This window comes from Ahaetulla prasina, chromosome 1 (assembly GCF_028640845.1).
Source record: "Ahaetulla prasina isolate Xishuangbanna chromosome 1, ASM2864084v1, whole genome shotgun sequence".
NCBI classification, from domain to species: Eukaryota; Metazoa; Chordata; class Lepidosauria; order Squamata; family Colubridae; genus Ahaetulla; species Ahaetulla prasina.
In genome coordinates, this window is record NC_080539.1 from 29,653,245 (window position 1) to 29,667,579 (window position 14,335).

The 14,335-nt window shown below is 40.9% G+C and overlaps 1 protein-coding gene across 4 annotated transcripts in view; it reads left to right on the forward strand.

The window, feature by feature from the left end:
- Nucleotides 1-13,331, forward strand: part of SLC5A6 (solute carrier family 5 member 6) — a 32,079-nt gene extending 18,748 nt beyond the window's left edge. For 3 of the 4 annotated variants that reach the window (XM_058164659.1, XM_058164662.1, XM_058164661.1), the window contains 4 exons: nt 14-186; nt 4,796-4,899; nt 5,737-5,858; nt 9,494-13,331. In XM_058164659.1, coding sequence (XP_058020642.1) covers nt 14-186; nt 4,796-4,899; nt 5,737-5,858; nt 9,494-9,670 — 576 coding nt within the window. In that variant the 3' untranslated portion in view covers nt 9,671-13,331. The remainder of the gene's footprint in view (nt 1-13; nt 187-4,795; nt 4,900-5,736; nt 5,859-9,493) is intronic. The other variant, XM_058164663.1, reaches the window with a different exon arrangement.
- The last annotated feature ends 1,004 nt before the right edge of the window (nt 13,332-14,335 follow it).

Genomic DNA, 14,335 nt, shown 5'->3' on the forward strand with positions numbered 1-14,335 from the left:
TGTTTCTCCACAGGGTGCTGTAGTTGGATTAATTGCTGGGCTGGCCATGGCATTTTGGGTGGGCATTGGGAGCATGGTTATCAACTACCAGTCTGTGTCTCCTGATCCTACTGTTTTAGCAACTGATGGGAATCTAACTACTGCGGTCATGACAACATTGTTGACCTCAACAACAGCTCCAGAAAGGTAAAACAGGTGTTCTGTGTTCCAACATCTGGGCTGAATTAACAGGTTGGGAACATGCTGTAAAGTCCAACTTTCATACTCAATTCCTTGTCAAGTAGGTTATGCCTGACTCCAGAAATCTTAAGTGGTTCACTGCAAAATTCTATATTGTTTTAGCTAAGTCTATAGAGATTTTCAGTCATCCAGGTCAGGGGTCTCCAACCCTGGCAACTTTAAGACTTGTGGACTTCAACTCCCAGAGTTTCTCAGCTAGCTTTGCTGGCTGAGGAACTCTGGGAGTTGAAGTCCACAAGTCTTAACGTTGCCAGGGCTGGAGACCCCTGATCCTGGTCATAGTTGTCCCAAAGGTGCTCTGGACTTTCTTGTTTTTTCTTTTGAAGATGTTTCGCTTCTCGGATGAGAAGATGTCTATATTGTTTTGTTAAGATAGTGGTAACAGAAGAAGCCTTGCCTGAGAAGCAAATGTTTATGGCATGTAGGGAGGAAATTCCTCTCCAAAATGTTACTCAATTTCTTAAGTTTCATCAAAGGTCACAGCCTGAACCTACTTGCCTTTTGATCTTTCTCCAGGAGAAAGTTCTCACCTTGCCCTGATTCTTTTTTTAGCAGGTATTTCAATTGTTGACTTATTTACAGTTCAGAACATTATCCAATGTTTGTTTAACCGAAACATTGAAGATGTTTCGCTTCTCGGATGAGAAGATGTCTATATTGTTTTGTTAAGATAGTGGTAACAGAAGAAGCCTTGCCTGAGAAGCAAATGTTTATGGCATGTAGGGAGGAAATTCCTCTCCAAAATGTTACTCAATTTCTTAAGTTTCATCAAAGGTCACAGCCTGAACCTACTTGCCTTTTGATCTTTCTCCAGGAGAAAGTTCTCACCTTGCCCTGATTCTTTTTTTAGCAGGTATTTCAATTGTTGACTTATTTACAGTTCAGAACATTATCCAATGTTTGTTTAACAAACATTGAAGATGTTTCGCTTCTCGGATGAGAAGATGTCTATATTGTTTTGTTAAGATAGTGGTAACAGAAGAAGCCTTGCCTGAGAAGCAAATGTTTATGGCATGTAGGGAGGAAATTCCTCTCCAAAATGTTACTCAATTTCTTAAGTTTCATCAAAGGTCACAGCCTGAACCTACTTGCCTTTTGATCTTTCTCCAGGAGAAAGTTCTCACCTTGCCCTGATTCTTTTTTTAGCAGGTATTTCAATTGTTGACTTATTTACAGTTCAGAACATTATCCAATGTTTGTTTAACCGAAACATTGAAGATGTTTCGCTTCTCGGATGAGAAGATGTCTATATTGTTTTGTTAAGATAGTGGTAACAGAAGAAGCCTTGCCTGAGAAGCAAATGTTTATGGCATGTAGGGAGGAAATTCCTCTCCAAAATGTTACTCAATTTCTTAAGTTTCATCAAAGGTGACAGCCTGAACCTAGTTGCCTTTTGATCTTTCTCCAGGAGAAAGTTCTCACCTTGCCCTGATTCTTTTTTTTGCAGGTATTTCAATTGTTGACTTATTTACAGTTCAGAACATTATCCAATGTTTGTTTAACAAACATTGAAGATGTTTCGCTTCTCGGATGAGAAGATGTCTATATTGTTTTGTTAAGATAGTGGTAACAGAAGAAGCCTTGCCTGAGAAGCAAATGTTTATGGCATGTAGGGAGGAAATTCCTCTCCAAAATGTTACTCAATTTCTTAAGTTTCATCAAAGGTCACAGCCTGAACCTACTTGCCTTTTGATCTTTCTCCAGGAGAAAGTTCTCACCTTGCCCTGATTCTTTTTTAGCAGGTATTTCAATTGTTGACTTATTTACAGTTCAGAACATTATCCAATGTTTGTTTAACAAAAGAAGGACTAGGGGAGACATGATAGCTGTGTTCCAATATCTCAGGGGCTGCCACAAAGAAGAGGGAGTCGGGCTGTTCTCCACCACTCAGCACTTCACGTGATCTTGATTCTATCCTCTGAGCAGCCCAGAACTGTGTTGGCTTTTAACAGCTGCTGCACACCGCTGGCTCATGTGAAAGTATCAGTGTGCAGCAGCTGTTAAAAAAGCCAACACAGTTCTGGGCTGCATAAACAGAGGGATAGAATCAAGATCACGTGAAGTGTTAGTACCACTTTATAATGCCTTGATAAGGCCACACTTGGAATATTGCATCCAGTTTTGGTCGCCACGATGTAAAAAAGATGTTGAGACTCTAGAAAGAGTGCAGAGAAGAGCAACAAAGATGATTAGGGGACTGGAGGATAAAACATATGAAGAACGGTTGCAGGAGCTGGGTATGTCTAGTTTAACAAAAAGAAGGACTAGGGGAGACATGATAGCTGTGTTCCAATATCTCAGGGGCTGCCACAAAGAAGAGGGAGTTGGGCTGTTCTCCAAAGCACCTGAGGGTAGAACAAGAAGCAATGGGTGGAAACTGATCAAAGAAAGAAGCAACTTAGAACTAAGGAGAAATTTCCTGACAGTTAGAACAATTAATAAGTGGAACGACTTGCCTTCAGAAGTTGTGAATGCTCCAACACTGGAAATTTTTAAGAAAATGTTGGATAACCATCTGACTGAGATGGTGTAGGGTTTCCTGCCTGGGCAGGGGCTTGGACTAGAAGGCCTCCAAGGTCCCTTCCAACTCTGATGTTATGTTATGTTACCATGAATTAGGGTTAAGCATCTCTTTACCATCTTTATCATAATTACTATCCACTTACCTCAGGCTTGAGAGGCCAGAATCAAATGAGGAAATCTGGAAGAGAATTGCATTGATCAAACTTTATGGAGGAAGGAAGCCTTTGACTGCTTTTCTTGTAATATATAAGTCTTAGAAATGCCAATTTTATAAGGTCATTTTAAGAATTGGAACATGTTATTAAAAGTTGCAGTTGGACCAGATTAAAGAGTCATCTAATCCACCATCTTGTTTTTCACAATCACCAACTGAGAAAAGTTCTCACCTTGCCCTGATTCTTTTTAGCAGGTATTTCAATTGTTGACTTATTTACAGTTCAGAACATTATCCAATGTTTGTTTAACAAAAGAAGGACTAGGGGAGACATGATAGCTGTGTTCCAATATCTCAGGGGCTGCCACAAAGAAGAGGGAGTCGGGCTGTTCTCCACCACTCAGCACTTCACGTGATCTTGATTCTATCCTCTGAGCAGCCCAGAACTGTGTTGGCTTTTAACAGCTGCTGCACACTGCTGGCTCATGTGAAAGTATCAGTGTGCAGCAGCTGTTAAAAAAGCCAACACAGTTCTGGGCTGCATAAACAGAGGGATAGAATCAAGATCACGTGAAGTGTTAGTACCACTTTATAATGCCTTGATAAGGCCACACTTGGAATATTGCATCCAGTTTTGGTCGCCACGATGTAAAAAAGATGTTGAGACTCTAGAAAGAGTGCAGAGAAGAGCAACAAAGATGATTAGTGGACTGGAGGCTAAAACATATGAAGAACGGTTGCAGGATCTGGGTATGTCTAGTTTAACAAAAAGAAGGACTAGGGGAGACATGATAGCTGTGTTCCAATATCTCAGGGGCTGCCACAAAGAAGAGGGAGTCGGGCTGTTCTCCAAAGCACCTGAGGGTAGAACAAGAAGCAATGGGTGGAAACTGATCAAAGAAAGAAGCAACTTAGAACTAAGGAGAAATTTCCTGACAGTTAGAACAATTAATAAGTGGAACGACTTGCCTTCAGAAGTTGTGAATGCTCCAACACTGGAAATTTTTAAGAAAATGTTGGATAACCATCTGACTGAGATGGTGTAGGGTTTCCTGCCTGGGCAGGGGGTTGGACTAGAAGGCCTCCAAGGTCCCTTCCAACTCTGATGTTATGTTATGTTATGTTATGTTATGTTACCATGAATTAGGGTTAAGCGTCTCTTTTACCATCTTTATCATAATTACTATCCACTTACCCTCAGGCTTGAGAGGCCAGAATCAAATGAGGAAATCTGGAAGAGAATTGCATTGATCAAACTTTATGGAGGGAAGGAAGCCTTTGACTGCTTTTCTTGTAATATATAAGTCTTAGAAATGCCAATTTTATAAGGTCATTTTAAGAATTGGAACATGTTATTAAAAGTTGCAGTTGGACCAGATTAAAGAGTCATCTAATCCACCATCTTGTTTTTCACAATCACCAACTGAGAAAAGTTCAATGATAAGGTGGACCAGCGCTCTCTCGTGTATTTGCTCTGCAATAACTGGATTCAAAACATTTTTCAACTTGGAGACTGCATCTATCACTTTAGCTAACAGACACTGATAGATCTGTTCCTTTTGAGCTTCTTTCTCATTTTTTTGTTAAATATGTGTGACTTTCATTGAGCATGTTGTTTTTGCTCCCCTACTGCATTTCGAAATCAATCTGCCTTCTTTGAGCTAATTGCTGCTCAAATGTTTGCTTTGGGACATTAATTCTTGAGAGACAGAAAACCAGGGACTGCAATGGAACTGAGGGAATGCAGTGATTGCTGTAGAAGCTAAAAGAAGGTTGTGGAATTGCCTCTTTGGGATTCTGGCTTTGTTCCACCTCTTAGCCTGAGGAGATGTTTAAATGGAATAGCTCTTGACATGTATCTCTTTGAATTCTTTCTAGGCTGACAGGGTTGCGGAAGTTTTACAATTTATCATACATGTGGTACAGCGCACACAACTCTACCACAGTTATTGTGGTAGGACTGCTAGTCAGTCTTCTCACTGGTACGTAACATGTTTAAATACATAGGATCTAGAACTACCATCCAGAACATAAAACAAGCCCCAAATATATATGGCTATATGTATATCCATGCATTTTGCATGGCGAGGCCATCAAGAGTAGGTCTTGCTGGGAAATTGATCTTGGATATTCAAACATAGCTTGCCATCGTTTACCACAGTATCATTATATCTGCAGAGTGGAGAACCTGAAAAGAGTGAGGAAGTATCTCCTTTTATTTCCATGCCACAACTACTTATGATAAATAAAGGATGCAAATGTCAGGAATAAATAAAGTGAATAAAATCAGGTTTTGATATTGGTAAAGATCGGAGTTGAATGTTTGCAGTGCTAAGAGATGGCTTAAAACGCAAGGAAGAAGTGTTTGGTCTTCCAGTCAGTACACCTTGTTATAGGAAAGCTAGTATCTTCCACCTAGCTGGTCTACAACTCCCACAAATTGTTATCACTGGTCATGTCATTGAATCTGACGGGAATAAAAATCCAAAACATCAAGGGAAACTAGGTTGCCTAAATCTTGTCTTACAATGTTAGATTGCTTTGGGATAGCATTCTATTTAGTCCTTACCCAGGTGAGGTTATGAGGCCTATTGCAACTCAAGAGCAGGCCTGGAATGCTTTACGAGTTGACACCAGGAATATTAGGGTTCTTTGTTTTCCTTGCTAGGAGATGTAAATCTAAGTTCTGCGAAGAGTTGCTCTCCATTCCTGATAACCTTACTAATGCTACTCCTGGACTCAGCAGGCAGATGAACTGTCCTACAAGGTTTCTGCTTCCCTTCACTTCCCTTGCTAACGCCATCTTCTTTCTCTCACAGGTCCAACACGTGGGAGGGATGTAAATCCCAAAACGATTTTTCCAGTGCTGCCACGATTACTTTGCTGTTTGCCTGCAAAGTACCACGAAATGCTCCGTTGTGGAGTACGTGACCCTGCAGAGGTGAGATTTAAGTTTGTTAACCCAGAAGACGAGGAACAGTGGCCATTATGGAGGAGCAAATCTTAGTTCCACATTAAGAGAAACGTCCTATCATTTAAGCACAATTTGGCAGTCCAAGCAAAGGGAGAGCTTTCCTTCACTGAGAAAGTATTTAAGCAGAGGCTGGATGGCCACTAATGAGGATTCTGAAATTTCAGATGTTGCATTGAGCAGAGACTTGATTAAAATTAGGCTCAGGGACCCAGGCATTTGTTGTGCTGATGAATACATTTGGAATTTTGAAAACATACTGGGGGTGCTCCCACAAAATGGCTGTCATTTGGGTTTCCCTACTAGGAAATGAAATAATTACAAAGCATCAATTTATCAGAATGTGGGCTGTTGAAGTGATGTGCCTGGGATGTCATCTCCTTTGGAGTCCTGAATACAATGCAATGTTTTTCTTCCACATGACCCTGTTAGTGGACAGCACTCATTGCCGAAAAGCTTTAGAGCAGGGGTCTCCAATCTTGCCAACTTTAAGACTTGTGGACTTCAACTCCCAGAATTCCTCAGCCAGCTTTGCAATATTTGGCAGTTTTTGGCAACTTTTTTTTTTAAACAATGTATAAAATACAAAGAAAAATAGGAAATTAAGGAAAGGAAAAAGGGGGAAAGAAAATATGAGGTACAAGGGAAGAAAGAAAAAGGGATTGACTTTCGACTCTATTTAGCACAGTATGATAATATTACTACCTCAGCTTTTTACTTTTACACATTAGTATATAAATGGCCATTTCTATAACATCAAATCTATCTAATCAGCAAAACCAAGTTTCACTGTTTTTTCATCACAAGCACAAAGTCCAGAAGTGATATTCAAATAAAAACAGTATATTCTCCTCTTTGAATAGAACAATCAATTTAACCGTTACTGCTTTATCTTCCTTGCTGTTGAATTAATATGTGTTTCTATTTGCACTTAATAATCTATAAATTATCACCATTTATATTAACAAAATTCACTGTATTCTTTCAGATTCTTTAACCTTAAAGGGAAAATATTTTGCATCCATTTTAAAACACTAGGCTTTTTAAAAAAAACATATCCAAAATTAAAACATTCTAATACATCTTTTTTTAAACTTCCTCTTGGCATGCACAGGTTAAAGTTCACTTTCAGACCAATAAAATTCCAACTAACTCCAATTAACTCATTAAATTTAGATCATTTCCTCCCTCCACCCATCCCAGAAAACTCTTCTCTTGAATCCTCCAGCAATTCCTATCTCCTCAGAGCCTCCTTCTTTTCAGCAAACCCTTTTCAGATCCCGTAACCTCTTGATTTAGTGGCTGCATATCTCATTGGTTAGTCTCTGCTTGTCTTTTATTTATTTATTTATTTATTTTATTTATAATTTAATTTCTATACCGCCCTTCTCCCGAAGGACTCAGGGCGGTTTACAGCCATATTAAACCAACACAGAGTACAAGCAACAAATTTAAAAGCAAAATTAAAACCAAATGTTTACAATAGGCCAAATCAAACTAAAACGGTCATAGACCGTTTTAAAATTTCCATTTAAAATTTCGCTTAGGCCAGTCCCGCGCGATGAAATAATAAGGTCTTAAGTTCGCGTTTGAAGGTCCGGAGGTCGGGGAGTTGGCGCAACCCCGGAGGCAGCTCATTCCGAAGGGCTGGTGCCGCCACAGAGAAGGCTCTCCCCCTGGGGGCCGCCAACCGACATTGTTTGGTCGACGGCACCCTGAGAAGGCCCACCCTGTGGGAGCACACAGGTCGATGGGAGGCTATCGGTGGCAGAAGGTGGTCTCATAAATAGCCCAGTCCTAAGCCATGGAGCGCTTTAAAGGTGATAACCAGCACCTTGAATTGCACCCGGAAGGCTACCTGCAGGCCGCGCAGGATAGGTGTTATATAGGAGCAACGTGGTGCTCCCTCTATCACCCGCGTAGCCGCATTCTGGACTAGCTGGAGCCTCCTGGTGCTCTTCAAGGGGAGCCCCATGTAGAGAGCATTGCAATAGTCCAGATGGGAAGTGACAGGGGCGTGAGTGACCGTGCGTAAGAAGTCCCGGTCTAGGAAGGGACGCAACTGGCGAATCAGGCGAACCTGATAAAATGCTCCCCTGGCGACGGCCGTCAGATGTTCCTCTAAGGACAGCCAGTCGTCCAGGAGAACGCCCAAGTTGCGCACCCTTCCCCTGGGGGCCAATAATTCACCCCCAACAGTCAGCGATGGCGTAAACTGACTGTACCGGGATGCCGGCACCCACAGCCACTCTGTCTTGGAGGGGTTGAGCTGGAGCCTGTTCTTCCCCATCCAGACCCGCATGGCTTCAAGACACCAAGTCATCACCTCGACGGCTTCGTTGGGGTGGCTTGGGGTGGAGATGTACAGCTGAGTATCATCAGCGTACAGATGGCACTCCACTCCGAAACCACGGATAACCTCACCCAGCGGCTTCATATAGATGTTGAACAGGAGAGGCGAGAGAACCGACCCCTGTGGCACCCCACAAGTGAGACGCCTCGAGGTCGATCTCTGCCCCCCTGCCAACACCGTCTGCGAACGGTCCGAGAGATAGGAGGAGAACCACCGTTAAACGGTGCCCCCCACCCCCAATCCCTCCAACCGTCGCAGCAGGATACCATGGTCGATGGTATCAAAAGCCGCTGAGAGATCTAAAAGGACCAGAACAGAGGAACACCCCCTGTCCCGAGCCCTCCAGAGATCATCCACCAATGCGACCAAAGCCGTCTCCGTGCTGTATCCAGGTCTGAAGCCGGACTGAAACGGGTCTAGATAGACAGTTTCCTCCAGGTATTGGGGAAGCTGATATGCCACCACACTCTCAACAACCTTCACCAAAAAGCGAAGGTTGGAGACTGGAGATAGTTTGCCAATACAGCTGGGTCCAGGGAAGGCTTCTTGAGGAGGGGCCTCACCACTGCCTCTTTCAAGGTGGTGGGGAAAATGCCCCCCAACAAAGAAGCGTTGATAACTCCCAGGAGCCAGCCTCGTGTAACCTCCCGTGTGGCCAGTACCAACCAGGAGGGACACGGGTCCAATAAACATGTGGTGGGATTCAGCCTACCCAACAACCTGTCCATGTCCTCGAGAGTCACAGGATCGAACTCAGCCCAGGTAATATCCACAAGACCCATTCCCGTCATCCCGCCTGAATCTACCCAATCAGCGTCCAGTCCGTCCTGGATCCGAGCGATTTTATCGGACAGATACTGTACAAAATCCTCAGCACGACCCTGCAAGGGATCTTCCCGAGCCCCCTGCATGAGAAGGAGCGGGTCACCCTAAACAGGGTGGCTGGGTGATTATCTGCCGATGCAATAAGAGCGGAAAAATAATTACGTTTTGCCGTTCTTATCGCCACTAGATAGGTCTGAATATAAGACCTTACTAGTGTTCGGTCGGATTCGGAGCGGCTGGACCTCTTTAGCCTTGTTTCTTCATATTTGATCAATTCCTATAGCAGGGATTTTTAAAATAGTTTTGTACAAGTTGAAGGATGGGGTATGATAGTGCAGTGGGAAAGTTATGATACTAGTGTGTTAAAAAGCAGTGTTCCAGAAGCCTTGAGGATAGTTGACCTTTGCTTTCTAATTTTTTTTAAAAGGATGCTAGTTGCTCAGAGCCAACCTCTTTGGGAGTGGAGAAAATCAACAATGGTGTGGCAAATGGATTGCCAAAAGGCCTGCCTTCCGGAGTCAATACAGAAGAAGTTGAAGCATCTGAAGGATTCCCCCGGGTAGATGGAACTCATACTTATGTCTTTCAGGAGACTACCCTGTGAACTGTATGGAACAAAGAGACTAGTGGGGGAGGCACAGCAGGGATCTGTTCTGATCCAGGTGAGGAATCCCAGAATTCCTGGTACTAAAAACATTCCAACTCCTTGTCATCTTGGCATATCATCTACTGAATCCTAGGTTCTCTTATAGAACCTTGGATGGTTGTCAGGCCAGTCAGTCTATCTCTTTTGGACAATGTCCTCTCCTGTTTGTGGAATGTTTTTTCCAAGCTTTTTCTCCTGCTCTTTTCATCTCATGTGCATGTGCCAATTTCTCTGAGAGATGGCTAGGTACTTCTTCCATTGGACACTTCATGTCCAATGAGCCACGGGTGGCATTTCCATGGTTTATTGCCTCTTCTATTATCCTTAAAGTTTAGATCTCTTTTTTTCTACCTGTATTTATACTTTTTGTCAGGTGTAAAGTGGGGCTCACCAAAAAAAAAGCCATTTGACCTTAAAATAGGATCAAGCTGCTATTGGGATCCCAGTCCCATCCCTCTGTCCCTTGAAATGTCTTGCAGCATCAAGCTACCAAAGGAAGGGATGGATCTAGCCAACACAGGCTCTCCACAAGTCCAACCAGCAGGGACAGGAGAGCCCACATGGATCCATTCCTAAGTCTAGCACTTGTGGGGGTATTTTGGGAGCACAGACATTAATATGTTCCTGGTGTTTCTTGTCACAAAAAATGTGACTCCTCTCGTCTTTAAGGCTTTGCCTGAAAGCCAGTTTGTTCTGTTTCTGTACTCTGTAGTTTATGTCTGTGAGAAATGTCTATTTTCCTAATAGTTGTCTTTCTGATACTCATCGATTATTTTTGCGGTTAGTAAAAACGAGTATTGTTTATGTTTGTTGCTTCATATTTGCAGTTTGCAGAGTTTGTCATCTCACTTGCCCCCAGCTTTCTCAATCCCCCCTTTTCCATCTTAGGGGGAGGAGTCACTGTGCTTAATAAATACTGCAATGAAGGGCTGCAAGTGAGGTTCTACTATTGCACTCATTTTTATTCATCACACATATTTTATCTCCTGGTAAGAGATATCTTTTTGAAGCTCTGCACTGAATTAGTGGCATCCATTGCAATGGGGAGAAGCTTCCTAGGCAGAATTTCTAAGAAAAGGCAAAGCAGTGAGAATTTTGGATGGATCTATTTCAAGGAGGAAGGACATCGGGAATGCTGCATCTTCCAGACGCCATGCCTTCTACTGAGACTTCATTCTCTGGTGCTGTTGTAGTTAGTTGAAGAGTTGTCCTTCTGCCCACTTTTTGCATTGCTATGAATGTACCCCAGGACCACTTTATACACTAAATCCTAACAAAACCCAATTTTATATATAACAAACCATATTATGGCTTTTAAATGATGGCCTAATTTATACACAGCATGACTAAGTTCCTATGGCTTAGTCTAACTTAGCACGATATAGAAACCTAGTCTTTGAATTGGGTGAAAAGCAGTGAAGAAACTTGGATAAATGTTATCTGTTCCAATTAAATGAAGTCAACAGATGGTCTTTTTGCTGACCTTTCTATTGCTGTAGGCAATGGGAAGGTCATAATCCTGTACATGAGTGATTGTGTGCTCTAAAGTACTTTCAACAGGATGCTCCAGACTTCTGTATCGATACCTAGAGGACCTGAAGCTGCTAATGCTTCTTCATTATCAAATGCTCTTCAGAAGTTTAGTTTCAGTGTTTCAGCTTCAGTAGATCCTGGCTGATTTTGGAAAGCTACCTGGAGTCAGACCTGTTTAATACTTCAGTGGAATACAATCAGGAAATATCAGGACTACAGATTAAACTGAGAAGTAAAGGAAACATGCCAGAAAAGAGAATCCTATTTATTAGCCGTCCAACTTCAGCTATATTCAGCATTTTAATTTAGATTCTTGCATGGAGCAGAACACTGGATTTAGTGGCCTAAAACAACGTTTCTGAATTATTCTATCCTAGCTTTCAACTATCACAACAATTTAATTTATTCAGCAAAGCTTCAGGCCTCTAGCCTGCCCCTGTAGAACCATTTCTTCTTCACTCATTCCACAGTCCCATGAATAAGAGTGACTTGACAAACGTATGAGAAAGTAAAAGGTGATTTAATCCTTTAAAATAACCTTAGAATGCAAGGATGGAATATTGAAATACAGCAGGGATGGAGTTCCACTCCCTACAAAAGGTTTTGTCTGCACCTCAGTGAGGTTAGCTTGTTAGTGCTGTAACAGACTGTTGTGCAGCCCAAAATGGATTTACAAATACAGCTTTGGCTGCAGCTCCTTTTCCAAAGATGCTCCATTATTAGTTCTTCATCCTTTTTTCTCCACATCTGAATAAAGGAAAGGTGAGAGGGCTGGTTGTTTTTTCTCAGAAAACCAAGGAAAACATGACAACCAGAATTATCAAGAATCCAAAACAATTCACTTAAGTGAAAAAAGCTACAAATATTAATTTTCTAAGGTGATGATTATTGAAAGATATGGGGAGAGCCAGTATCCCTCAGATTTTGAGGCCAAAATCATTGAGAATTGTAGGGAAAAGTGAGGATTCTTTTTTCTGTATCTTAGAAGTTGGGACCATTTAATTATGCTAAATGATGGATATTATTAAGTTGTGGCCTTCAAAACAGGATTAGGCAAACTCATGCAGAAGAATACAGGTAGTCACAGACTTATGACCACAAATGAGCCCATTTCCACTGCTAAGCAAGACAGTTATTAAGTGAGTTTTGCCCCGTTTTACACCTTCCTTGCCACAGTTGTTAAGCAAATCACTGCAGTTGTTAAGTTAGTAACATGGTTGTTAAGTGAATCTGGCTTCCCCATAAACCTTTGTTTGTCAGGAGGTAACAAAAGGTAACTTGGGACACTGCAACTGTCATAAATACATGCCAGCTTCCCAGTGTCCAAATTTTGAACACGTGGCCATGGTGATGCTGCAATGGTTGTAAGTGTAAAAACAGTATAACACAATTTTTTCCAGTGCTGTTGTCACTTTGAACAGTCACTAAACAAATGGTTGTAAGTCGAGAACTACCTGTATGTTATCTATACTGTTGGAGGCAGCTGGGACACAAACAGTGCAATGCAGTATTCATATTCTGCTTGTGTCTCATACATCTAATTAAGCAGTGTGATGAGATAGTGCCAGGTTGGAAAGCATGACTTTTCATATATTGGTTAGGAATAGTCACTAGAGTTCTGTGAGACTGTGGGGGAAGATACATCTCTCTATGAGGGTCCCAGTCTTTGTCCCTTGCAGATGTTTCTTTCCTCTTGGTCACTAAGGTAGAGAAGAAAGAACAGAGATGTTAGCTGACATTCAGAATATTTAATCAGACATTCACCATATTTAATCAGGGAATCCAGGATATATTTTTTAAACAAGCAGGTTTCATTTCACAGCCTGAAAAGGTTTGAAAAACTCATTAATAAACTATCTTTGAGAAATAGTCATTCGGGAGAAGGGCGGTATAAAAATTTAAATAATAAATAAATAAATAATAAATAAACATGTTGATATTTTTTTAATATTTTATGATTTGCAGGGGAGAATTTTATGTAAGTCTATTAGCATGATTTAGATTAAATGAACTGTATTTTTATACTATGTAGGAATTGAAATTCTTTGAGCTATTTTACAAGTTCCCAAATCAGAGAAATAAAAAATACTGAAATAACACATTTTATAATTGTAGTATGCATTATAAAGTCTTTCAAAATTTAAAAGGCAAAATAATTTTAGTAAAATAAAAACAGACAAATAATATCTTAAACAAATCTAAGGTTGCCGTATATTACACAAAACTGGGGAAATTATTTGCCTAGAACTAAAAACAGATACATGGATTCAATCTTTGAAAACAGTATTTCATTGAAAAGCTTCCATTTCTAATAGCTGCCTAGTAATCTGGATTTGCATTCAGCAATTATCACAGGATGATGAATATTAGGAATATGTGGAAAATACTGTTCATTTAGGATACATATTTTTTTTAAAAAAATCAACAATTTTAATTGAATCCTGAAATAGACTAAGAACCAATAGAGTTTAATTACAGTGTCTGATCTTGCTCTTATATTCTGGAGAAAAACATCTATTTTCAAACACAGGGATAAAAAAGTCCAGAAACCATCAAATAAGCCAATCAGCATATCTTATTTTAATGAAACTTTTTAATTTGGGGTTTGTTGTGCCGGTTTAGAGAATTGAAATTGCTGTATGAAATAATAATGAGATATAACCATTAGGTATATATAACCCATTGATAATACTGAATATACATATGAAAACATGTTCAATTGTTGGGTATGAACAACCACAGATGTTTTCTTACAGCAAATCAGGGCACTTGTATATCTAAAGGGATTCTGTGCCTCTGATACCGTCAAAATAAATTTGGTTGCCATTCATTTCCCCATCACATTCTTATAACTGATGAACAGCTGGATAAACAATCAGATTGCTTGCATCTTGACTCTCCAGTAGTTTTTATTCATTCAGATTATTCCTATGTGCCATTTGGATGATGACAGCAAAGTGCTTCACCGAGGCAAATAATTCCAGGCATATGAGCTAATGTCCAAGCTACATGGCCATTCAGACTTACCAAACATGTGATAAGTATAAACTGTCTAGTATCTCTTAACCCCTCGTATTCAGCTACAGAAGA